Source organism: Camelina sativa, chromosome 6, assembly GCF_030686135.1.
Source record: "Camelina sativa cultivar CO46 ecotype springtype chromosome 6, ASM3068613v1".
NCBI lineage: Eukaryota > Viridiplantae > Streptophyta > Magnoliopsida > Brassicales > Brassicaceae > Camelina > Camelina sativa.
In genome coordinates this window covers 25,678,619-25,704,158 of record NC_141885.1, presented here as the reverse complement: position 1 = coordinate 25,704,158, position 25,540 = coordinate 25,678,619, and the positions used below count along the sequence as shown (strand labels likewise).

Genomic DNA, 25,540 nt, shown 5'->3' with positions numbered 1-25,540 from the left:
CAAATTGAAAAACTGAATATGTTTTTAAAAAGCATAAAATAAAACCATGTGATCAAAAATCTCTTTTTCAAATATCATCTCAATGAATCATTTTGATATTAATCAAAAATATAAATTATTGTTAGCCAAAATTAAAATAATAAAAAGCCACCAAACTTAATCCAAACACCAACAACCAAATGTGCAATTATAATGCCAACAATCAATCATGTGAAGTGAAGGTAGCTTTTAACTTTTAGAAGATTTGTAATAAAAATAATAACTATCCCTCTTGTCAGTAAATAGCTTCATTTAGCAAATTAAAGAATATATCTCGAAGAGAACTTATTTTAATGGGATAAAGAGTTACCTGAGTCTTATTGGGTACATCCGAACAAGTGCTTAATTACCTCGTTGGCGTGACTGAGTCAAACAAAACAACATTAAATGAATCAAAATGCTCCACTTCTAATGTAGAGCCCATGAGAACCGTCCCCTACTTGGCTTTGACGCAAGGATTATTAATTTCTTGTTATGGATGGGTCAACATCAACGACTGTTTATTAAGATTATCTTAAGTGACATTAATCTAATCTAATCTTTCCTTACCTTGTTTGGGTTGGTATAATTTATCAATTCTCTTTTGTTTGTTTTAGTCAGTCGCTCTTAAGCTAAACAAGTTTCCTAATTCTCTTTTTACTGTTTTTTATGTCGACCATTTGTGTTATTTGGATTTTTGAGATAGATAAATAGATTTTTTTTTTTTTTGTAGAATGAGATAGATAAATAGTAATAAATTAATTTTTCAATCCATAGATAAAAAAAATTAGCAAAAAGAAGAAAAAAAAGGAAGCAGAAACAAATGTCAGTGAGGTGAGCCCAAGTCTTCGCCACCTCTCTCTGCTTTTTCATTGTTTGCTTTCCCAAGTTTGGAAAGGTTTCTTCTTGAAGCCAATCTTTTCCCCTTTGTTTTTCGATTACATTAGAATCTCTCCATCTCAATCTCTCTCGCTCTAGGGTTTTGGGTTCTCAGCGCTGACTTACTAAGGAATTTGGGCAACTGGGAACGAAATGGGTACTTGGAGGAGACAATTGAAGGCCATGCTCCGTAAGAATTGGCTCCTCAAAACTCGTCATCCCTTCGTTACTTCAGCTGAGGTTTCTCTCTCTCTCTCTCTCTCTTTCTCTCTCTCTCTCTCCGTCTGATCGTCCGTCTGAGCTTTCCTTCTGGGTCTTGTTTTTTTCTCATTTTGGAGGCGCTGAATTGAATTTGCTGTGTCTGTTTGTGAAAATTTTGTGTTTGAAAAGACTTCGAATTGGGTAATGTTGATCACCAACCAGCCTAAATTTTGATCCTTTTCTTTAATTTTGTTTGGGGCAGATTTTGCTTCCGACTGTTGTAATGTTGTTGTTGATAGCCGTGAGGACACAAGTTGACACCAGAATTCACCCTGCTCGCTCGTAAGATTACATTGTCACTTGTGTCTCTCTTTGTAAATTTTGTTACTAAAATTGGATTTTGATTTCGTTTCTTCTGGTTGATTGTTGCAGGAACTTAGAGAAAGATACGGTCGTCCAAGTGGGCAAAGGCATCTCTCCTAGTTTCCCTGAAATTTTGAAGCTTTTGGTTGCTGAGGGGCAATATCTAGCTTTTGCACCTGACACTGATGAAACGAAGAACCTGATCGACATTTTGTCTCTTAAGTTCCCGGAACTGCGGGTATCATCACTTCTTCTTTTTATGCTCCGTATAAAATCTTTTGGCTCAGTTTACTCTTCATATGTCATACGGTTAACCGAGCCTTGCGTTTTCTGTTTGCAGCTAGTTACTAAAATTTTTAAAGATGACTTAGAGCTTGAAAATTATATAACCTCTGTGGATTATGGTGTCTGCAGCCAAGTGAGGTATGTTTTGTTCTTTGTTTGAGCTGATAAGAAGGCAATTTCATCTCTGGTTTCTCTTCGCCTTCAATTTTTTTCTTTCTGTTGATTCTGTGAACTGGTTAGCATTTCTTGAATAATGGCAGTATCTCCTTGGGTTAATTGCAATATGCTACAACTTTGATGATAGTACTACCTGAACAAAACTGGTATAAGGGAAATATTTTGACTTCACATGTCCAGTGTGTCTGCATTTTATCTTCACGAGTAACGTAGTCTTATAACTAGCTGTCTATGCTTTTTTCGTTTTTTAATGTTAAACTAATAAAGCCTCATCATGTTTTCTTAGGAACTGTTCGAATCCAAAAATAAAAGGAGCAGTGGTATTCCATGAACAAGGACCTCATTCATTTGATTATAGCATCCGCTTGAACCACACATGGGCATTCGCAGGGTTCCCTAATGTCAAGTCGATCATGGACACAAATGGACCTTATATCAATGATCTGGAAATGGGGATTAATTCCATACCAACAATGCAATACAGCTTCAGCGGATTCTTGACTGTATGGTCATTTACTTATTTTCATTGAAAGTTCGTTTAATCTGCGCCCATGATTTTTCTATTATCTTCGTAGCTCTCCCCATTAAGCTACTTGGCAGTACAGTAGTCAAATAATTCTTGTCTGTAGACTATATATATACCATGCTATTATAGGGAATTTAGAGTTATTCAAAGAAATTCCAAATCTGGTGGTAGATTATCACACAGTAAACCAGTAGTTACAATTTAGTAAACTAGATCAACTCATCAGATTTGAATTGAAATTCTTGAAATAGGAGGTTTTATCTTGCTTTTCCCCCGATTTTGATTGGTCTTATACCCTTTTGCAGCTTCAGCAGGTGGTAGACTCTTTCATTATATTTGCTTCTCAGCAAAATCTCGACTTGCCATTATCACATTCAAATTTTGGTTCAGCTATACGCTTTGAGCTGCCATGGACTCTGTTTATCCCCTCAGTGATACGAATGGTTCCATTTCCAACCCGCGAATACACTGATGATGAGTTTCAGTCTATTGTCAAAAGCGTAATGGGATTGTTGTATGTATCAGCTGCTTTATGTTTTCTTTCGGTTTCCCGTACATATATGTATGGTATTTGAGTCTTTGTATGGTTTGGATGATTATATAATTGTTGAGCAGGTACCTTCTGGGATTTCTGTTTCCTATCTCCCGGCTTATCAGCTACTCTGTCTTCGAGAAGGTTGGTTTGGGTTTATGTACTTTGCTTACTTTGGAAAACAGCTGATAGATATTATGCGTTTACAAATAGTTTTTGTTTTCTACCAATATTTGTTTCACTGAGGCTTTTTTTCTTTCTGAGCTTGCAGGAACAAAAAATAAGAGAAGGACTTTACATGATGGGCTTGAAGGATGAGATATTTCATTTGTCTTGGTTTATCACTTATGCATTGCAGGCAAGTTTTTTTGCTTGAAATTTGACTTGTGAACTTTTGTTTGCCTCGTCCCATGGCTATGATCAAACCACAAGTTGTCAACAATATTGACTTCAGCTGGAAAAAGCAGACGCTTTACTTCTTTCGATATATGTAATAACTTTTAGTTCGAGGTATTCTTTTTCTTTTCTAACTAGACTTTCTTCTGCAGTTCGCATTGTGCTCTGGGATTATCACAGCTTGTACGATGGGAAGTCTCTTTAAGTATAGTGATACGACACTAGTCTTCACATACTTCTTTTTATTTGGGGTCAGCGCAATCATGCTCTCATTTATGATATCAACATTTTTCACTCGAGCAAAGACAGCTGTGGCAGTTGGGACCCTAGCCTTTCTCGGAGCCTTCTTTCCTTACTACACTGTAAACGATGAATCTGTCTCCATGTAAGTTTAGGCTTTTTTTCTTTTCTTTTTTTTTCCGTGACAGCTGTATTATGGATAGACAAAAATTATGCTCATCTTCGTCACAAACATTTTTTCTAGAATACATTAATGTAAAATTAAGTGTCGGTCTTGTAGGGTATTGAAGGTAGTTGCTTCTTTGCTTTCGCCTACTGCATTTGCTCTCGGGTCAATCAACTTTGCTGATTATGAGCGTGCGCATGTTGGACTACGTTGGAGCAATATATGGCGGGTATGGTAGTTATGTTTGTGGCTACATGCCAAGGTTGATTCTGCTTTTATTCTTAACCTTTGTTTTGGTCAATCTTCATGTAGGCATCGTCTGGAGTAAGTTTTTTTGTCTGCCTCTTAATGATGTTAGTCGACTCTATTCTTTACTGTGCACTTGGTCTTTATCTGGACAAGGTATTTTGTGAGCTGATTTTTTGTTCTTGATATTGTTTCTTGTTAAAAAATAACTGTAATCAGGAGGTTTATTTTTGGGCCTAATCCAAGAGTTTATTTCCTCAGGTCCTCCCCAGGGAAAATGGTGTGCGGTACCCATGGAACTTCATCTTCAGCAAGTGTTTTGGGAGAAAGAAAAAAGACTTCCAAAATCCCATTCCAGATCCCGAAACTAATATGTTTGCGGAGAATATAGAGGTTACTCAGGGAGAGCCTTTTGATCCTGTTATTGAATCAATAAGCCTGGAAATGAGGCAACAAGAGCTTGACGGGAGGTACATTCCTATCCCAACCCGAAAACTCCAATTAATGTTTTACATAGCTGGACATCAAATTCACCTTTAGTGTTTGCTCTGTAGGTGCATACAAGTTAGAAATCTGCATAAGGTCTATGCCTCAAGAAGGGGAAATTGTTGTGCAGTTAATTCATTGCAACTTACATTATACGAGAACCAGATACTTTCACTTCTGGGTATGTCTTTCCTGTTTATTAGACATTCTCATCTCCTCTAACCTCACTTGTATTTGCTTACTAAAGTACCAGGTCCAAATTGTAATGTTTCAGAAATTGTAGTTTGAATTTATTCTTTTGGCCTTTTTTCTGAAACTTTACAATTTGGACCTGGTACATTACAATTTCCATAAATTATATGATTTCGCAAACAAAAGATCTAATTTTGTTCACGAGCTCTTGTGCATAGTGAGGCTAATTTGGTCAGTTTGATATTTGTATTCATTGTTGGGATATTCAATTTTAACATATTAAGAAAGTTTCAATTTTGATATTTTCTGTTCCCGGGCTTTATCGTCTCAATGTTGTCTCTGATGAATATTGGTCTCCTTCATGAACACCATGCATGAAAATCACGTGAAGAAAAGCTATTGCGAATTTTGATATTCTCTTTAAAGCTTGCTTCATTTGCTTGAAGGGCATAATGGAGCTGGTAAAAGCACAACAATATCAATGCTTGTTGGCCTTCTTCCCCCAACGTCTGGAGATGCCCTGATATTTGGAAACAGTATTATAACAAACATGGTAATATTTTTCTGCTGTTCTTACTTGAATCTCTAATCTTCTTGCATAACCAAAAACTTCTGACTTATAAGCTAGTTAGATAGGCATTCTTTTTTCTAGCATCACTTTAATACTTTTTGTATCCTGCTAATTCTTGCATTCTTGTTTCTGACTATATGAATCTCTTTCGGTAGGATGAGATACGGAAAGAACTAGGTGTTTGCCCTCAGCATGACATCCTCTTTCCAGAACTGACAGTAAGTGAAAGAAAATCCCTTCTTTTTCTCTGGTCTTATTCTAAGTGAAGGATGTGATGCTTGCAATTCGAATCAACATGATAATTTTATCTTTAAGTTTATAATATGATCAAGGAAAGGGATCAGAAAATTGTTCAGAACTGTCAATTACGTAAACCACTGCTAGGCTCAAGCTTGTTGTAGTGGATTCAACCTTGATGATCTAATATAGACATAAGCGTTAGAGAAAATGTTCAGGTATATTCAGTGATGTGACTGGCTTGTGGTGGCTATTCCTCGATCATGCCACTTTTTTTTAGCATAGGGACAAACCAACTACCAGTTGTGTGCGTTGCGTTTAATATCCTTCTCTCATGTTTTGTATCTTCTTTAATCGAGAGTACTTGCTAAATATCACGTAGGAACATGTATTGTAAGATGAAACATTTATCTGCCTCTCTTGTTTGTTGAATCGTTTCATTCTATGCAAAAGTTTCAGGCTTATGACAGATTAGATGTTTTTCCATCCGAATATGATGTCTGAATGGTTTATATCTACTGTAGGTTAGAGAACACTTGGAGATGTTTGCGGTTCTTAAAGGTGTTGAAGAAGGTTCCTTGAAGAGCACAGTTGTTGATATGGCGGAGGAAGTAAGTATGTAATGAAATACAAGCTTTGTGGATTTTCCCTCTCCAACAAACCACATCCACAAACTTGGATTTCTGAATTTCGTTTTGATAGAATCTAGTTGCTAATGCTAGTGTGGCCTACAAGCATTAAAATTTCAGACTGCCTAAGTTTGATTCTGTAATATAGTTGTGGAGGACGACAGATGAATTCAGTTTGTGGAAACTGTAGTTTTCTTCCCTGCCAATTTTGGGTATAAGTCACAGCTGTTTGATCTTGGGTATTGATTTCTTCCAGGTGGGATTGTCTGATAAAATTAGTACACTTGTACGGGCACTTTCCGGAGGCATGAAGAGGAAATTGTCACTTGGAATCGCATTGATAGGTAACAGTAAGGTGAGAAGGAAACACAAAGACATCTTATTTCGTATGTTTCTTCTAGTTAGTTGTCGTTGAATATGCTTCATCTTTCAGGTGATCATTCTCGATGAACCAACCAGTGGAATGGATCCGTACTCAATGCGTCTTACATGGCAGTTAATTAAGAAAATTAAAAAGGGTAGAATAATATTGTTGACAACACATTCCATGGATGAAGCTGAAGAACTTGGAGATCGGATAGGAATCATGGCTAACGGGTCTCTTAAGTGTTGTGGCAGGTTAAGTGTTTCTAAACTATTCTTGACTTTTTCTGTAGCTTGTCCTTCTTTTCGTTTTTTATTTAATTTATTTCATATAAAGTTAGGAAGAACACAAATTATACCAAGCATTCACACCATGGGATTGCTTAATTTGAGTTGGTTACTATGAAGTGATATGATGGAGTTGGTTTTTTCAAATGGTTGCTCATGAGTCGTAGAAGGTGTTTTGATTTGGTGTTGATGGTTCGACATTTGTTTTTTTAAAGAAAAGATTCCCCAAACTTATGCTATTTAACTAGACATATAAAGTGCTTCAGAAGTAAAGAAAAATTGTCTCTTTTTCTGATCCATATGAATTATTCATGTTGTTCAAAAAATAAACTGAATTATTCAGGTATAGTTTTCTGAATTTCTAGTTAACCATTAAGCACTTAACCAATTATTTTTGGGGCTTTTTATGGCTAAGCAGTTCGATTTTCCTGAAGCATCACTATGGGGTTGGGTACACTCTTACGCTTGTAAAGGTTTGTTTGAATTCTGTTCATTTTCGTCAATGTTGTTAATATTTATATTTAGGACATCTTTAACCGGTGGTAATCTATGTTTTAGACTTCTCCTGCTGTCTCTGTTGCCGCACGTATAGTTCATCGTCACATCCCATCAGCAACCTGTGTGAGTGAGGTATATTACTTACATTCTCTAAGGAGATTGAGAGCATCTGAACAACTAATACATTACATGAAAGAATGAGTCTACCTTGCTGCATGCTGCATGCTGCATGCTGTGATACTTTGCAAAGGTCCAAAACTTCTAGAATAGAGCATCTTTTAGTTAATATCTTCCAATTGTGACCTGAGTTCCTAAAAAATGGATATCATAGCATATTAATGGCTGCAGATATTTCCCCTAGAGTACTTTGTTACCACTTTTATATATGTTTAAAGCCCGTTTCTTGCGTAATCTTTGTAAGTGATGATTGTCCAGGTGGGAAACGAAATTTCTTTCAAGCTTCCTTTGGCTTCCTTGCCTTGTTTTGAAAACATGTTCAGAGAAATCGAAAGTTGCATGAAGAATTCTGTTGACAGATCTAAGATTAGTGAGATTGATGACTCAGATTATCCTGGTATTCAGAGTTATGGTATATCTGTCACGACACTTGAAGAGGTGTTTCTGAGAGTTGCTGGTTGTAACTTAGATATCGAGGAGAAGCAGGAGGAGATATTTGTATCTCCTGATACCAAGGCTTCTCTGTTATGCATTGGATCTGATCAGAAAAGTATTATGCAACCTAAGTTGCTATCAAGTTGTAATGAGGGTGCTGGAGTTATAATTACCTCAGTTGCAAAAGCTTGCAGATTAATAGTTGCTGCAGTTTGGACTTTCATTGGATTCATCAGCATGCAATGTTGTGGTTGTTCCATTATATCTAGGTCAATGTTTTGGCGGCATTGCAAAGCATTGTTTATAAAAAGAGCAAGATCTGCTTACAGAGACCGCAAAACAGTGGCATTCCAGTTCATCATCCCAGCAGTTTTCTTGCTTTTTGGCCTTCTTTTTCTTCAGCTCAAGCCACATCCTGATCAGAAATCCATAACTTTGACAACTGCATATTTTAATCCTCTCCTGAGCGGCAACGGTGGTGGTGGTCCGATACCTTTTGATCTGTCTGCGCCAATTGCCAAAGAGGTCTGTTGAGTCCCATTTATATTTTGTGATATCTCTGAATGGTACGTTCTCGCATTTTGAATAAAATTAGGTGGCATGTTATTCTACTCGCTCTAGTAACTATCACCGTGATCTTGGTAAATCAAAATGCATTTTCACTCTCTTAACTTCTACACAGGCATAAGAAAACTAATTGCTTGCTGACGTATTCGTTTCACTATTTGAGTTACTGGGTGTAGAGGGTTTGCTCTTACGCAGCTGTCAACAATTTACCTTAGGTTTTGTTATAAGTAGTAAAGCAAGCACTAGTTCTGTTACGCATTCAATTGTTAAATTTATTACATGATTTTGATCACAGTGCCCTATGGTTGAGTCCATATTACTAAACATTGTTTGTGTTCAATTTTTTTCTTCGATGCATGCAGATTGCACAATATATCGAAGGAGGCTGGATTCAGCCCTTGAGGAATACTTCATATAAATTTCCTAATCCAAAAGAGGCATTGGCTGATGCAATTGATGCAGTAGGTCCCACGTTGGGGCCCACTCTGCTTTCAATGAGCGAATATCTGATGTCTAGTTTTGATCAGTCCTACCAGTCAAGGTAGGCATAGGTCACTAACAGATTCGTGTTTTGTTATATTTTGTGAAATTTAAGCTAGATAACCCATGTGCTCCAGATATTGCTGCCTTTTAGTATTCTGTTCCCCTGTTCTTTTTTGCTAGAAGTGAGGGTTCTCATGATTTAACCTATGCATTTAAAGTTGGGAGGGCCCTTTGTCTCATCGATTTGTGCCAATCTGAAAGATGCATTGGTCATATAAATTTCTGCTTTTAAAGTTATGTATGATTTTCTTGTTTCGTAATATCTAAATGAACATTTTGTAATTCTGCAAGGCATGCCTTACACTGTTATCAATCAAAGAGTTAACATTGTTTTAGACAAAGCATTATTTTCTTTACATTTAACTTTCCTACGTTGGTGACCTCTTTGGGAATGTTACAGAGTACTGTTTTATGTACTGACTTTGCTAAATGCTACGTGTGAGTGTCTTTAGGTATGGGGCAATTTTAATGGATGGCCAGCATCCAGATGGAAGTTTAGGATACACCGTGTTACACAATGGTACTTGTCAGCATGCTGGTCCAATCTACATCAATGTTATGCATGCTGCGATTCTCCGACTTGTTACGGGTAACAAGAATATGACAATTCAAACCCGAAACCATCCTTTGCCCCCAACAAAAACTCAGCACATACAGCGTCATGTATGTCTTTGTTTTTATAGTAGTTCCCTCTCTGTGGTATCAATATTATTATTTTTTTGAAATTATGTTCAGTTTGAGCGATAGGTTAGAGTTGATTAAATCTCTCAAACTGATTGTCAGTAAGAGGGAACCAATGTAAAAGTCTGTAGAAAAATCGACAGGCTTCTACCTTATTTTTCCTCTGACACAAAATATCAGATTCTAATGTCCATCTCTTCTCTCAAAATTGTTTTCTTCGTATCAACAAATGTCACGAACCAGTAGTTTTGATCTTATTTTCTGTTCATTGCAGGATTTGGATGCCTTTTCCGCTGCAATTATTGTTAACATTGCGTTCTCATTTATCCCGGCTTCCTTTGCTGTTCCCATTGTTAAGGTAAGGTCAAACGTCAAGAAGTTTTGGCATAAGGTTTTTCTTTAGTGCTACTTTTACCAATATTTTGTTCTGAATCTCTCTATAAGTATTTTATTTTATTCAGGAGCGGGAGGTGAAAGCAAAGCATCAACAGCTTATTAGTGGGGTAAAATTTTCTCTGGAATACCAAATATAAGCATGTTATCAGTCCCAGGTTCTTAATCCTAAAATTGGCCTCATGATCATTTATGGCTTGCAGGTTTCTGTTCTTTCATACTGGTTATCAACATACATATGGGATTTCATCAGTTTCTTATTTCCGTCAACATTTGCAATGATCCTCTTCTATGCTTTTGGTAAGTTGGTTTTTGATTTTCATTTGAACTTCTATTTCATTGTACTACTTTGCTATAAACTTACTGAAATTATTGATTTCTTTCCTTAGGTCTGGAACAATTTATTGGAATAGGTCGGTTTCTTCCGACTATCATTATGCTTCTGGAGTATGGCTTGGCAATTGCATCATCAACATACTGTCTTACGTTTTTCTTCACCGAGCATAGCATGGCTCAGGCAACTTCTAGCTACCCTATGCTCTTACCCATATTGTTTTTGTTTTTTCTTTTTCCTCAGTTACTTCATACTGTTAGATGTTTTTTACTGATGGATAGGTGTTTTTGCTGTAATCGCAGAATGTTATTCTTATGGTCCACTTCTTCTCTGGTCTTATCCTTATGGTTATCTCATTTGTTATGGGCCTTATTCCAGCAACTGCTAGTGCAAATTTATATCTGAAGGTGTGGAATCATCTAATTACTTGACCTCGGTGAGCCTTGAAAAGACTAGGAACTGATTCTTTTTCGTATGCTTCTACAGAACTTCTTCAGATTATCGCCAGGATTTTGCTTCTCTGATGGATTGGCTTCATTAGCCCTTCTAAGGCAGGGAATGAAAGACAAATCTAGTCATGGGGTGTTCGAATGGAATGTCACTGGAGCGTCCATCTGTTACCTTGGTTTGGAGGTTCGAGTCTTCCATGTTCTTCAACAATTTTGTCTACTTCTTTGAAAGCCTGAGAAAATGGATCCTTCATATGCTACTGATGTTATTTTTTTAATGGGATAAACACAAAACTATAGTTGATTTATATTATAGCGACATGAAGTATAACTGAAATTATATTTGACAGAGTATATTCTACTTCCTTGTGACGCTTGCGCTTGAGCTCGTGCCTGTCCAAAAGGTGATGTCGTTCTCAATTGGGGAGTGGTGGCAGAAGTTCAAAGCTTTTAAGCAAGGTGCTGGTTCTAGTTATACAGAGCCACTTCTCAAGGATTCGACTGGAGCCGTTTCCGCTGATATGGAGGATGACATAGACGTGCAAGAGGAAAGAGACAGGGTGATGTCGGGGTTGACAGACAACACCATGCTCTACTTACAGAACCTGAGGAAGGTATTAAAGCCTACTCTTTTTAGCCAAGAGTTAACAGATATTCGCCTCTCTTTTTTCTGAAAGTACTACTGTTTCAGGTATATCCTGGTGGCAAACATCAGAGCCCAAAAGTAGCTGTACAGTCTTTGACTTTCTCGGTCCAAGCAGGAGAATGTTTTGGCTTTTTAGGGACGAATGGAGCTGGGAAGACTACTACCTTGTCTATGTTATCTGGTATATTGTGATTCCTTGGTGTTTGGAAACTATTCGTGGAGCTGTTATCTTAAATACTTAATGACAGCTAAATAAACAACTGCAATTTCTGAAGCAATAGCATTGACTATTTTCACTTCTTTGGGTGTAACAGGAGAAGAAACCCCAACTAGTGGAACTGCCTTCGTCTTTGGCAAAGACATAGTAGCGAGTCCCAAATCTATCCGTCAGCATGTATGTCAATTCATTGACTTTAACCATCTCACTGAGTCCGTAGAATTAACATTAAATGTTAAAATCTGTTTTGTCTCTCCTACTCAGATTGGCTACTGCCCCCAGTTTGATGCGTTATTCGAGTATTTGACTGTGAAGGAGCACCTTGAACTATATGCAAGGATCAAAGGAGTAGTTGATCATAGAATTGATAATGTAAGTGGTACATATTCAGATTTGACTTTTGATGCTTGCTTACACGCCTTGATGAGTTCTGTGATTCCCCAATAGTAGTGTAGGTTTTGGCCAAGTTAAATACCAACACAACATTGAAATAAATCATCTTTCTCTGCCGTCTAGGATAAGATTCAAAAATGTATCCAAAACCACAATTATACGATTAGGTATATTATATATCTAACTAGTGGAAGTTCCTAATTGTATAATTCTGATATGTATTATCTAATAACAGGTGGTTATGGAAAAGTTAGTCGAGTTTGACTTGTTAAAGCATTCGCACAAGCCATCCTTCACGCTTAGCGGCGGAAACAAGCGCAAACTATCCGTTGCTATTGCAATGATTGGAGATCCTCCTATTGTCATCCTCGATGAGCCATCTACAGGTATAACCAAATCAAAATTTTGGCTGACTTGCCTGACCAGTTGGACTTTGGAATCACTAACGAGGACTTCCTTTCTGTTCTATTCTTCTATTCAAGTTTTTGGTGTTTTTTTTTAAATGCTTCAGGTATGGATCCTGTTGCCAAAAGATTCATGTGGGATGTGATATCCCGCTTGTCGACAAGGAGTGGAAAGACAGCGGTCATTCTGACTACTCATAGCATGAATGAAGCTCAAGCACTTTGCACTAGGATCGGGATCATGGTATTTTTTTAACTCCTTTTGAACTCTTTAGGGCGTTAGATTTTAAATCTTTAATTTCAACCTCACAGAACCATACTCCTCAAATTACAGGTAGGTGGCCGCCTAAGATGCATAGGTAGTCCACAACACTTAAAGACACGCTACGGAAACCACCTTGAGTTAGAGGTACTTTTTACAGTGCTGTTTTGTTTCAATGGTGGGAAGGATCATTTTTCAAAGCTTTTGCATAATGTTAGCTGTCTTACAAATTAGGTCAAACCCAACGAAGTCAGCAATGTGGAACTGGAGAACTTTTGCCAAATGATTCAGAAATGGCTTTTTAACGTTCCTACGCAGCCTAGAAGTTTACTGGGTGATCTCGAAGTTTGTATAGGCGTTTCTGACTCTATTACTCCTGATACGGCTTCAGCATCAGAAATCAGTTTGTCTCCAGAAATGGTACAAAGCATTGCCAAGTCTCTTGGCAATGAGCAGAGAGTGAGTACTCTAGTACCTACCATGCCTGAGGAAAATGTGCGATTCGATGACCAGTTCTCAGAGCAGCTGTTTCGAGATGGTACGAGCACAAATGTTACATACATTTTTAGCTTTTGCCTTGTTTCACGAATTGTGCATAAAATATGTTTTATTCGTTTGATACTGCACAGGTGGTATTCCACTTCCAATATTTGCCGAGTGGTGGCTAACCAAGAAAAAGTTTTCAGCCTTGGATTCTTTTATACAATCTTCGTTCCGCGGTGCAACATTCAAAAGCTGCAACGGACTGAGTATTAAGTACCAGGTAATTAAACACGAAATCTCATTGGCTCTAAGATTGCTCTAGGATTTGTGCTCAATGTTTCTATATGGGTTATGTGGCAGTTGCCATTTGGAGAAGGGGGATTGTCACTTGCGGATGCATTTGGTCACCTTGAAAGAAACCGGTAAGACATTCTTCTCTTAACTGTTTCTACTCCATGATCCACACAAATCAGTCTTTGTAAGTCTGAGGAAAGAAATTTGCTTCTTTCTATGGCAGGAATCGGTTGGGAATAGCTGAATACAGCATAAGTCAATCCACACTTGAGACCATATTCAATCATTTTGCAGCTAACTCATAACCAGTGGTACTGATACCATTATTGCGGCTTGTATAATCAAAACCCTTCGTGGCCACAGCCCGAAGAGATATCTAATCAAAGTCATAATCTCATTTTTACCCAACATGGTTGTAAATATGGTATATAGATGAGAAAACTGTGCTCTTCATGTTTATATATATACACGATGTTTCATAGTTTGACCATGATGAAACTTTATCAATAACACAAAATCCGAAATTTGTCGGACATGCTTTGATCTTGCATGTCTTAAAAGATTATATATATGCAAACTTGTAAGAATCTTTGAGAAAAACTGTATAATCATTAGGAATAAATGCTAGGAAGATCTCAAACGTATTGTTCAAACATATTAAGACAGTTGAGGTAGTTTTCTATATGGAAATTTGAATCTTACTACCACCCCACACATTGTTAGATGGTCTTTTAAACTCAATTATGTAATAATGATTGTTCCAGTAATCGTTAGAATTACCAGATAACATAGTCAAATGATGAATCGTATGTAAGCCACACACATTGTTAGATGATTTAAGTCAGATGGAGAAATCAGTAACCAGACAACATAATCAAATGCATTGATTATCTTCCCATGACAAATTTATCTCCAAGAACCTGCCAAGTGAACCCAAAAACAACAAATAGATTAACCTAAATAAGGATCCTCTCGAAAGATAAGCAGTGTAAAAGAAGTTAGGGTTTCCGGGATACCCTAACTCGCAGTAACTAGTAAGTATATGAGAAACTGTGCTCTTAATTTATGTCTACCTATACACTAATACACACGATATACCATGTTTTGAACACGAAGCTTAATCAATACAACACAGTCAGAATCCGAGATTTTTCGGACATATGTAATTCTGATCTTGTCTGATCTTGCATGTCGACTTAAAAGAGTACTATATATAGTGATGCAAAACTTGTAACAATCTGAAGAAACTGGTTTCATCTAGCGATTTTTTTCATTCAAGTTTTACTCCGAACAACTTAAGCCCATCATCTTCTTCATTAGCATCCTCATCGGTTTCATCTTCGTCTTCTCCTCTATATCTCTCCACCAACTCCATAAGCTGCTTGCATTTCTTCTTGGTTTTCCCGAGTTCGGAGCTTAATAACTCGTTTTCATTCTTCAAGCATTTGTTTTCGTCGAGTAATGCAGTGTATACAAAAGACGAGGAAGTGGAGGAAGACCGTTGATCCTCGTGGTGATGCTCAATCCCAAGCGGTTGATGATCTTCTTGATTCACCGTCGTTGTTGGTACAACCTGATGATGAGACTTGTTGCGTGACCAATGTTGGCTCTTCCTTCTTCGGATATTGCTCATAAGCTCTCTTTGCCCCCTTTGGAACATCTCATTACTAAATTCCCATCTTATCGTCGTTACTTTTCGGAACCCCTATAAGATTTTTGTAACCATACTGATTAATGTCATTATGGAAATCCACGTACAAACCCCTATACAAGTGTTATTATTCCTCTATAAAAATATTACTTTATAGATTAACTAGCATGTTAATTATAGAAATATTATGCTATTCAGCCTTTTTTTGTTTTTAACGTTATTATTTAGAAAAATAACACTCGCTATGTGTTTTTACTTTATAGCAGAGGAAAAAGGTGTAGTCATTTTATCATTCACCCAAGTTAATAAATGTTCATATATGGATCAATTACCGAAGAAAATAATTTAGGGCTAGTAAACTCAAACAAACACAAATACTGTTATAACTGCTTAATTGAAAGAGTGGAGCATAGACGTACGTAAGTATTGAGCTGGCGAACGAAGCTAGAGAAGTTGCAATGCTTGAAAAGTGTTGGTAAAAGATCTCTAGCGAACTCCGCCGGCTGCCACACGACGAAGCCAGTTCCGTCTTCGTTCCAAGATATAACCTCGTCTGTTGTCGGATCCTCCACCACTTGATAGGTCTTTACCAAGAACGGTGGCGGTGGCTGTGGCGGAGACGGCGGCTGTGGTTCCGCCGTGGATGTTGGCTTTCCGATCATAATGGCCAATGGCAAACGCTCCTCGTCGTCGTTATAAATATTATCGTTACACCGTAAATGATAACCAGCCTCTTCCATAGTCGAGAAGTGCTATTCTTGAACAGAACAAATAGTAGAAGATCTCAAACTAGAAAGACGTAACACGACTCCACAGAAAGAGATAGAGACGTTACTTATTTAATAAGGTGGTTGAGACAAGAATATAAATACTTTGAACCTTTTTCAAGGAACATACGGTTCTAACATGCATATAATCATGATGCATATACTTACACACAACTGTGTTGTAAATATTTTGTTAAAATTATAAGAAAGACGATGTTTGATGTGATGTAATTTTTTCAGGTTTGAAACCAACCATTGATATTTGATCATATTTACGTTGGATCCACGAAGTTTGTTTTCTTAAACACAAAACGCTTGTCTCTAATAGGTTTAGGCTAACACAATATTTGCATTTGATTTTTGTATGGTTAATATTTAATACGTGATTTGTTAATTTTTTACAGGGAAACTGCATTAGTCATTGCATTTACCAACCGAGTTCTAATATTGTCAATATATGTTTAGTAGTAACGTGTATGTTTGATTAGACATATAGGGAAAAAAAAAATCACGAGTTATGGTGTGAATATATACACATATATTTATGTATGTTGGTAAAATAGGATATTGTGATATGAAGCAACTAGTTTGGACCCCTTTTAGGTGTGCTGGTACTATCAATTTACAAAAACGATGAACGCAAATCATGCATATTCTTCATCATGTTTACCTATATTCGTAAAATTGTGTTTGTGCTCATGAGTAATCAAGTACCAGTTATAAAAAAAAGTTTCTAGAATATTAAAATATAGATCATTACATGGCAAAAATTACCACTTAGAAGAAGTTGTATTCTTTTAATTAAGCAAATCTTTTTTTATAGCTCGTATTTTCAAAGTGATAGGAAATTTAGTATTTCGTATATAAAGAATAATTATGGTCTTGCTTCGTTATAATTAGCTTTCTTGTTTTGTAGGAGCATGTAAATTGTTCATTTTTTCAAAATTGATGACTATCTTTTTGACTTTTTCATGCTTTATACATTACTTTTCGACACCTTAACTTATATATATTATTATATTTTAAACAGAAAAAAAAAAAAAAAAAAAAAAAAAAAAAAAAAAAGAGTAAGCTGGGGCTCAACGGGTCTGAGTGAAAGGTAAGATTCATCAGAGTCGTACGATTTTGATCATGTAATTAAGTTAACGTATCGTAAAAGTAAGTAAAATTATAGAAGAAATTCCAAATTTAAATAGTTTTTGGAAGTTTCAGTTCGATAAAAGTTTCCAAAGCTAATTCTCTTCTTTATTTCTTTCCATGACATTATCAAATAATTTTAAGTTAATGTCGGCTTTAGTCAACAAATAATGCATGAAAATGAAGGAATCATCCCATCACCTTTTCGGATCTCTCTATTGGTCAAAGAAGCAGTGATACCACATTTCAAGTCGTCATCTATTGGTGTTTCGAAGGGATTACCGACAATGTTCCTTCGACGGCGCGTACCATCCACGCATATCTAGGAAAAGAACAAAAGAAAGAGAACTAAATTACAAATCCTCACCACATTGTCAAGCTCTATGATTTCGTTTCAACATTATTATGATTTAGTAAAACAAAAGTGACTCATACGTCCTGGAGAAATTATTTGTGGCAACCATAAGGGATCACAAAACTCCCACCATATACTACTTGGACATGTAGCTCTTTTAGGGCTCAAATTAAATTCAAAACTCTAGCAGCCTCGTTGAATGTTGAATGTTGAAATGTTGAATGCTAATTTTACTAGTAAAGATGGTAAGTAATTTAGCTACATGAGAAAGGTGAATGCAACAGTTTTTATATAGTCAAAAACAGTTTAGAAAACAAATCCTACAAACTTCAAAATGGCAAAGGCAACAAAACCATCGGGTTTGGAAGACAAGTAGGAACGATGCTTCTCTCTTATTTATTATTATTTTTTTTTTTTTACCATAAATTAAGAAAATAGCGTTTAGTGGTGGCGTGGCGTCAAAACAAATATATACAACACAAAATCAAATGAAAGTACAATTGTTGACTAAAACATTACGAAATGCATGGAATTTAGACACTAGTCTGACTAAAAAGATAAAGGCTCTTTGCTTTGCTTTCATATATGCTCTTTTTGGTCAGCTTAACTTTCTTGACTTATAAAAAAAATAGTTTGTGACTTCCCTCACCAACTCTTAGTTTGATTTTCACTTCAACCCTATTCACATCGAAGTAAGTAAAATATAGTCTTCCTATATCTGTAGTTTATTTTATTTCTAAGTTATAACTTATAACCTAAATATCGGCTTACGAATGTTGTTGTTTGAGTGACAAAAAAAAAAAAAAAAAAAAAACAAAAAACAAATGTTGTTGTCGGATTATGTTTTTTTAAATATAATGATTCTAAGAGAATGGAAAATTTAGTGAGGACGTTTGGGCCTTTGGGGTATTGTCGTGATCAAGCGCTCGAAATTCGAGAGATTTAAACAGTTTATAAAAAACACACACACACACACAAATTTTGAGAGTTGAGACCAAATCTAGCCCATTAATGGCCCAATAGAGAAAAAAGGCTCAAAAAGTGTTAGCTTCCCCACACTTCAAAAGAAATTGCGATTGGCTTATCCCTCACTTGAATAGCCGGGACTAAAATCAGTAAACACACATCTCCACCGTTCATACGTTTCATCAGTTCAATCCAACGGCATATACTCATCTAAGCCTGTGGACTAAGAGAGCGAAGAGATAATGCTGAGGGCGCGTGAGGCACCATCGCCAACAGACATTTTGGTTTTTTTTTTTTTTTTTTTTTTTTTGAACTGCACAAGACAATTGTATGGTCTCTGGTAAGGTAAGGCTGAGAGGTGAGAGGCCACAACCAAAAATTAAAAAAAAAAAAAAAAAAAAAAAAAACATGGCTGCGTCTCCCAAGGTAGGCATCGGAATTGCCTCCGTGTCTTCGACTCACCGTGTCTCCGCCGCATCATCCGCTCTTTCTCCACCACCTCATCTGTTCTTTCTCACTACTACTACTACTACACGTCGCGGCAGCTCCTTCCTCCTCCGTCAACAACCAAGCCGAACTCGCTCCTCCGATTCCCTCCGTCTCAGAGTCTCCGCCACCAGTTCTCCTTCTTCTTCAGGTACTTCATGGACTTTTTTACTCTTCGCTTGTTTCTTAAGGTTTTGGCAGTGTTCTTATACGAGTTAATCGAGCTCTGGGTAATTGCAGGCGAGATTATCGAGAATGTAGTGATTATAGGCTCCGGCCCTGCCGGTTATACGGCTGCGATATACGCCGCTCGCGCCAATTTGAAGCCGGTGGTTTTTGAAGGATATCAGATGGGCGGAGTTCCCGGTGGACAGTTGATGACCACCACTGAAGTTGAGAATTTCCCGGGATTCCCTGACGGTATTACGGGTCCGGATTTAATGGAAAGGTGCAGTTTTGGATATTAGGCAATAATATATATATTCAATTCTTTAGTAGTTTCATGTTTCTGATGTAATTTGTGTTGGTTTGTGTGTTTAAATGGTTTAGAATGAGGAAGCAAGCTGAGCGGTGGGGAGCAGAGTTGTATCCCGAAGATGTTGAATCTCTTAGTGTCAAGACCGCTCCTTTTACTGTCCAAAGTAGTGAACGTAAGGTGATTATCTTTCTTGGTTTATCACTCTTTTTTTTTCTATTCCAATTAGCTGGAGATTGCTGGTTTGGTGTTGCATTTAAACGTAGTGTTGGAGGGTTTATTATTTTTCTTAGTCAGATGCTTTTATTGCTTTGATGAACATAAACTCTTACTAATCGATAGTCTTTTAGAACTGGCGGCCACTGTGGTGAATAGTTTTTTATTGGCTTGAGCTCTCATCCGGTGTTGCCCATTTGGGTTGATTTTATAGGTCAAGTGCCATAGTATTATTTATGCCACTGGAGCTACAGCAAAGAGGCTGAGGCTACCTCGAGAGGAAGAATTCTGGAGTAGGGGGATAAGTGCTTGTGCTATCTGTGATGGAGCTTCGCCTTTGTTTAAGGGCCAAGTACTTGCCGTGGTTGGAGGAGGAGATACGGCCACAGAGGAAGCTTTGTACCTCACAAAATATGCTCGTCATGTTCATTTGCTAGTTCGCAGAGACCAGTTGAGAGCCTCCAAGGCTATGCAAGATAGGTGAGTTTTTACAGGTTCTTATATTGTCAATAGCTTCTGGGTTATATATATGCTCTACTCCTCTTCTTTGACTTCTGATGAAAAAAAATTGAAAAGTGTTATGTCTGAATCAAGGAAATGTGTATTGTCAGGCTTTAGAGTTAAGAAATCAAATCAGAATAGTCTGCGGCAGAACTTTTTTTCTATATTGAGTCTTCTCTGTTGCATGTATGTGACTTCCTTGGATATGAGACCAACCAGTGTAGTGCTTATCCCCTTTGTTGGCTTTTGGAATTATAGACTAATGAGCACAACGTAAGTTGAGTCTTTTCAACACCCTGAGTGTTTTTTTAACAGGTTGGTTATGGCGAATGTTTCAGAGTGATCAACAATCCAAACATCACAGTTCATTACAACACGGAAACCGTGGACGTATTGAGCAACACCAAGGGACAGATGTCTGGCATTCTACTCAGAAGACTTGATACGGGTGAAGAAACCGAGCTGGAGGCAAAGGGATTGTTTTATGGAATAGGACATTCACCAAACAGTCAGTTATTGGAAGGCCAAGTCGAACTCGATAGCTCGGGGTACGTGTTAGTTCGAGAAGGAACATCAAATACATCAGTTGAAGGTGTATTTGCTGCAGGAGATGTGCAGGTTATGCTTTGAAACTTTTACCCATCTTTCAATGTAGGTATTAACTCTGTGAAGTCATACTGGTTCGATAATTATGTTAGCTATTCTCACATTTGTCACTCTAGGACCATGAATGGAGACAAGCTGTAACTGCTGCTGGATCAGGATGCATAGCTGCTTTATCAGCCGAGAGATACCTCACAAGTAACAATCTTCTTGTTGAATTTCACCAGGTAGAAAATTTTAGAAATATCTTAAATCTTATCCACACTTCACAAGGCTTACTCCCTTTCATGTTCTACCATATGACAGCCTCAAACTGAAGAGGCCAAGAAAGAATTTACACAACGCGATGTCCAAGAAAAGTTTGACGTCACTCTTACAAAGCATAAGGGACAGGTTTGTTAAGATACGAACTTTCACGCATTTTCCACAAACATTTTCTCTGCCTCACATCTTTTTCCTTGTGATTTTGCCCTGTGTTCAGTATGCTCTTAGAAAATTATACCATGAGAGTCCAAGAGTTATATTGGTACTATACACTTCACCAACATGTGGCCCCTGTAGGACTCTGAAGCCTATTTTGAACAAGGTATTCCTTCATTAGTCGAAATGAAACTTATCGGAAGACATCTTGCTGGCTGATTTACTTATCATTTGTTCACTTCTCCTTCATATTGTTTCAGGTGGTCGATGAGTATCACAGTGAGGTGCATTTAGTTGAGATTGACATTGAGGAAGATCAAGAAATTGCTGAAGCAGCTGGAATCATGGGAACTCCATGTGTGCAATTCTTCAAGAACAAGGAAATGCTCAGGTTGGGAAATGTTCTTTCCGTATTAGGATTGCAAATATTATTCTGTTAAGCGTTGGCTAAAGATTCCGAGTTTATGCAGGACAATATCGGGTGTGAAGATGAAGAAAGAGTACCGAGAATTCATTGAGGCCAATAAATGAGGACACCAGATAGATTTGATTGTTTCTGGCAGATGCCAAATCTTATCATGATTCAATTTTGTTTATTCAAATACATTGGAGTCACTGCTGCAACGCCATTGAATCTCAAATGAAAACAAATAAAATCATCATATTAAGCTGCACGCATAATGTGTTACAATTTGCTTTATGATTTTACAAAACTACTACCCGTCTTGACTTGGGCGGGTCAGTTACAGTTTCAGGGACATCGTCAAGGATGAAGGGACCAAGTCTACCTGTCCTAAACAAAGTGAGAAATTTCTTGGACACCATTAACCTTGCTTCGGATGCTTTGTTAGAAATCTTCAATGCCTTTTGTAGAACTTCAAACTGTTGCTCTATCAAACACTCCAAATCATTCTCATTCTCTATGTCCCCATCAAATTCAGAAAGCGTTGTGTACAGCGAACGTTGCACTTCTGAGATCATATCCTGTAGATGACAGGAAACCTCAATTAGTTAGGACAATATCAGGAAGACAGCTAGCTCGAGATATAAGGTTATTATGCTAACCCCGACATAGTGCAGAGCAGATGAATCTGGTTGTTTGGCTCTCTGGTGTCGAAGATCCTTTAAGTTATAGCTTGGTTTATCGATGCAGTCTGCATGAGACCCTTCGTTTCTTCCCTCAACTAAGTACTTCCAATGAAGAGGAGTCCCTCGAATGTTTAGAATGGCTAGGAAGAATTGCGCAATCCGCTCTTCTCCCACTACTGAATCTTTGACGGACCCTTGAATGTCGGAATTTTATATTTAAAAGTTCTTAGCAAACATAACTTTCAGCTGGGGAAATCATATGCAGTAAGAGAATACACTCCTGGAGTAGCTAATTACTAAGAACTGAGATTCTAAGACCTAAACTGTATCATATTTGAATGAACTAAGACCCAAGTATACACCATCTAGCAACAGGAAGAAGGAAGATAAAGATATAGATAAGAACCTGAAAGAGCAAGCTTCAAACCCGTTTCGATATCAGGGATACTTGGGACCAACACACCAGGGGAGTCTAGAACATATATGCTTGGTCGATGAGCAATCTGTACCACAGGACTTACTCAGCATAGAGCAGAAGAACTAAATACACAAGTAAAAAGAGAAGTAAGAAAAAGAAAAAAAGATTACCTTGAAACCAGCAATGTCTTGTGTTACACCAGGCAATGGACCAACCGTAGCTCTCTTTAATCTCTCCTGCACTATGCACATGATGCATATAATGAAATCAGTCATGTTACATTTCATTCATCATTCTGTTCATGCAATAAAATGAACTTCTAACGAGATATGCTTGGAGAAATGGGATTCAAATTTTTCAGAAAATATCTAATGAAATGTCTAGTTAATACTACTACTGCCTATCATCAGAGACGCTAATATCTTACCAGGAAAGCGAGATGCAGCGATTTGATGGACTGAATTAATGAGTGCAGATTTTCCAACATTGGGGACACCAACCACCATTACAAGTAAAGTAGGCTGCCTAGCAATCACTTCCTTGAGCTTCAACTCCACGAGATCAAGCAGCTACGGAATCATACAAAGAAGGTAACTTTTCGATGCAAAAGTGGGGATATCAAATCATGTGTGTGACAGAAACTATTACTGATTTAACACACCAAAATAGATGTAAAGAAGAGAATCATCTAACCTTCATGACAGAGCTTCTGCTATGAGCATTAATGGCAATACAATCTTGCTGACTGGATTCAAAATGACGAGTCCATTTCTACAAAATTGCAGAAAGAAAAAAAAAACTCAGTAACTCGACCTCACAGTGACTAACGAGGAGAAAACACAAGGGCCACACACACAAAATTACATTGAGAACATTAGGGTTTGCTAAATCTTTCTTATTCAGCGCAATGATACGTCTCTTAGCTGACATTTGGGATTGTAGATCCTCGTTCGCTGATGACAGAGGAATCTGCAAAATACACAAAAACAAATTCCAAATTAATCCTTCCACTTGTGATAAAGGAATCGAAATAAACGTAGATATTTTGGGTATGATTACGGACACGAGCATCGCGAACTTCGATAACGAGATCGGAGAGCTTAAGGCGGCTGCGGATGGCGCGAGTTGCGGCAGCCATATGACCGGGAAACCAGTTGATTTTTCCGGCGTCTTTAGCGAAGCTCATTCCGCCGATTAAACCTTTCTTCACCGTCTTCTTCAACATCATCACCATTTTCTCCGGCAACAACGGCTTCAGAGGAGAAAGAGGGGTTTTTCTGAGGTTTTCCAGCTCTTGACAAAAAAAAAAAAAAAAAAAACGGAAAGGATTTTAAGATTTGGGCTCAATATGGGCTTGATTTCATTTACGTTTGGGCTTATTAAAAAAAATCTTACCAAAAGTATTTAATAAAAAAAAATGTAAAAAGCTTTAATTAGCACACCTATACATACTTAATTAGCTGATAATTGAGAAATAATCAAAATATCTGTACTTACAGCTTGAAGATATTTCTAAGTTGACAGTTAAATACACGTGTTTAATTAACGTAATTATCATCAAGTCGCATCTTAGTTCGATGAGCACTTTTTAGGAACACACTCATTGTTTATAGTGATACAAAGATCGTATCTTTCTTTCTATCAATAAGTTTCAGGCATTATGATTTGTTAAATAAGTATTTGTATTATTAGGGTTGAAAAAATCACTACTTGTTTTTGTCGGTTTATGATCCAACACAAATATTTGTTTCTCAAGCTAGCTGGAGTATAATATATTCGCTTGAGTCTTGAAAATATCTCATGCATGGAAAATATCTTTTACGTTGTCCTTTCTTTACTGTTGACTCTGAACCTAATTAAGGATAATGTTTTTTTTTTCTTATTAAATTTTAAAATCACTGGTTACAAATACGTGGACGTGTGTTTATACGAATACATTTGTTCCACAAGACCAATAATAGAGATATATATAGTTGAACAATTTGTCAAGAAAAAGTATTAGTTTGTTCGGTAACGTTATAGAGGATATTTCAGATCTCTGGTGTTTGATTTTCTCTAACCTGTAATGATGTATAAATTAACCACTGGGTGATTGGATTGGACATAACATGATACAATTAATAAATTGTTTGATTTGCACTTTATTTAGTCTCGACGACATCTAGAGAACATCTCAATAGCCGCGTCAGCCTCTTCTAATACTAGGTGTTCTTAGAAAAGGCTAATTTATAGCTCGGTTCTTTGAACTATATCATTTAATTTGTATTTCGTAATCTTTACATTCATGAATGTTTACTAGCTAGTATTGCACTAATGCATATGCATGAAACATATTTTGACTTGAAGGATGTGCCACTCCATGCATATATATATATATATATATATATATATGAACCGTGAGAAACTCAACCATCGTTTCTACTAGAATAGTTTAATGTGTGAATGGAAAAACAATCAATGATGGCTAAAATCGATATGACTGACTAAGTGACTAGCCTAGAACGACGACTAGTGAATGAAGGGGTTATCAAGAAATTTTATTTGATATCAACTTATCAAGTAAAAGCCAGTCGCTATAAAAGTCAGTCGCAATAATCTTTAACCTTTTACAAAATTTAATTAGTAAGCGCAATATATATATATATATATATATATATATTGCGTGTGTGTGTGTAATATATGATAATATAGAATTAGAATATGGTGTTGAGCACGTTGGCATCTATATGATGATTGATCTATGTGACCAAAGGCATGTTACCACTAAGATTCAACGATCACCGGCTATATGTATATATGGTTGGTTGGACTTGACTCTTGAGGCACCATATGAGACCATCGGTATATACTTACATTTTTTGTATTATATTTTAGCGTTTTTTAAA

The 25,540-nt window shown here is 37.0% G+C and overlaps 4 protein-coding genes across 9 annotated transcripts; 2 read left to right on the top strand and 2 right to left on the bottom strand.

The window, feature by feature from the left end:
• Window positions 1–796: 796 nt before the first annotated feature.
• Window positions 797–14,088, top strand: LOC104793085 (ABC transporter A family member 1). Of its 3 annotated transcripts, none has more exons than XM_087453928.1 (41): window positions 797–852; window positions 997–1,137; window positions 1,361–1,440; window positions 1,531–1,699; window positions 1,802–1,884; window positions 2,210–2,426; window positions 2,755–2,963; window positions 3,065–3,125; window positions 3,253–3,339; window positions 3,530–3,762; window positions 3,898–4,012; window positions 4,096–4,185; window positions 4,291–4,499; window positions 4,584–4,696; window positions 5,154–5,260; window positions 5,434–5,496; window positions 6,040–6,126; window positions 6,401–6,499; window positions 6,578–6,762; window positions 7,214–7,268; window positions 7,354–7,425; window positions 7,729–8,430; window positions 8,835–9,013; window positions 9,468–9,678; window positions 9,971–10,054; window positions 10,158–10,199; window positions 10,293–10,389; window positions 10,479–10,606; window positions 10,726–10,830; window positions 10,910–11,056; window positions 11,223–11,486; window positions 11,564–11,699; window positions 11,833–11,912; window positions 12,000–12,107; window positions 12,364–12,514; window positions 12,640–12,776; window positions 12,867–12,941; window positions 13,029–13,332; window positions 13,424–13,557; window positions 13,638–13,699; window positions 13,795–14,088. In XM_087453928.1, exons 2-41 carry the CDS (start codon window positions 1,051–1,053, stop codon window positions 13,874–13,876), a joined length of 5,649 nt encoding a protein of 1,882 aa, XP_087310054.1. In that variant the 5' UTR covers window positions 797–852; window positions 997–1,050; the 3' UTR covers window positions 13,877–14,088. The 3 variants fall into 3 exon arrangements, with proteins under 3 accessions (XP_087310054.1, XP_087310053.1, XP_010517664.2); XM_087453927.1 differs by having other exon boundaries at window positions 816–916; XM_010519362.2 differs by lacking the exon at window positions 797–852 and having other exon boundaries at window positions 869–1,137.
• A 524-nt stretch (window positions 14,089–14,612) lies between these two features.
• On the bottom strand, window positions 14,613–16,053 carry LOC104793083 (heat stress transcription factor B-3-like). The gene is made up of 2 exons (XM_087454751.1): window positions 15,642–16,053; window positions 14,613–15,276 (listed from the first exon to the last, which is right to left on the bottom strand). Exons 1-2 carry the CDS (start codon window positions 15,960–15,962, stop codon window positions 14,842–14,844), a joined length of 756 nt encoding a protein of 251 aa, XP_087310877.1. The 5' UTR covers window positions 15,963–16,053; the 3' UTR covers window positions 14,613–14,841.
• Window positions 16,054–18,571: 2,518 nt separating this feature from the next.
• Window positions 18,572–21,822, top strand: LOC104793081 (NADPH-dependent thioredoxin reductase 3). 4 transcript variants are annotated; one of them, XM_087454748.1, is made up of 10 exons: window positions 18,572–19,084; window positions 19,174–19,381; window positions 19,483–19,588; window positions 19,839–20,104; window positions 20,464–20,743; window positions 20,848–20,955; window positions 21,035–21,121; window positions 21,210–21,314; window positions 21,409–21,539; window positions 21,619–21,822. In XM_087454748.1, the coding sequence occupies exons 1-10, from the start codon at window positions 18,778–18,780 to the stop codon at window positions 21,677–21,679; spliced, it is 1,659 nt and encodes a 552-aa protein (XP_087310874.1). In that variant the 5' UTR covers window positions 18,572–18,777; the 3' UTR covers window positions 21,680–21,822. The 4 variants fall into 4 exon arrangements, 3 of the variants coding, with proteins under 3 accessions (XP_087310874.1, XP_087310875.1, XP_087310876.1); XR_015559920.1 differs by having other exon boundaries at window positions 18,697–19,084; window positions 20,441–20,743; XM_087454749.1 differs by having other exon boundaries at window positions 18,697–19,084; window positions 19,483–19,583.
• Window positions 21,694–23,948, bottom strand: LOC104793082 (short integuments 2, mitochondrial). Its single transcript, XM_010519359.3, has 8 exons — window positions 23,719–23,948; window positions 23,520–23,624; window positions 23,349–23,426; window positions 23,083–23,224; window positions 22,826–22,896; window positions 22,644–22,740; window positions 22,214–22,431; window positions 21,694–22,132 (listed from the first exon to the last, which is right to left on the bottom strand). The coding sequence occupies exons 1-8, from the start codon at window positions 23,887–23,889 to the stop codon at window positions 21,854–21,856; spliced, it is 1,161 nt and encodes a 386-aa protein (XP_010517661.1). The 5' UTR covers window positions 23,890–23,948; the 3' UTR covers window positions 21,694–21,853.
• Window positions 23,949–25,540: the final 1,592 nt, after the last annotated feature.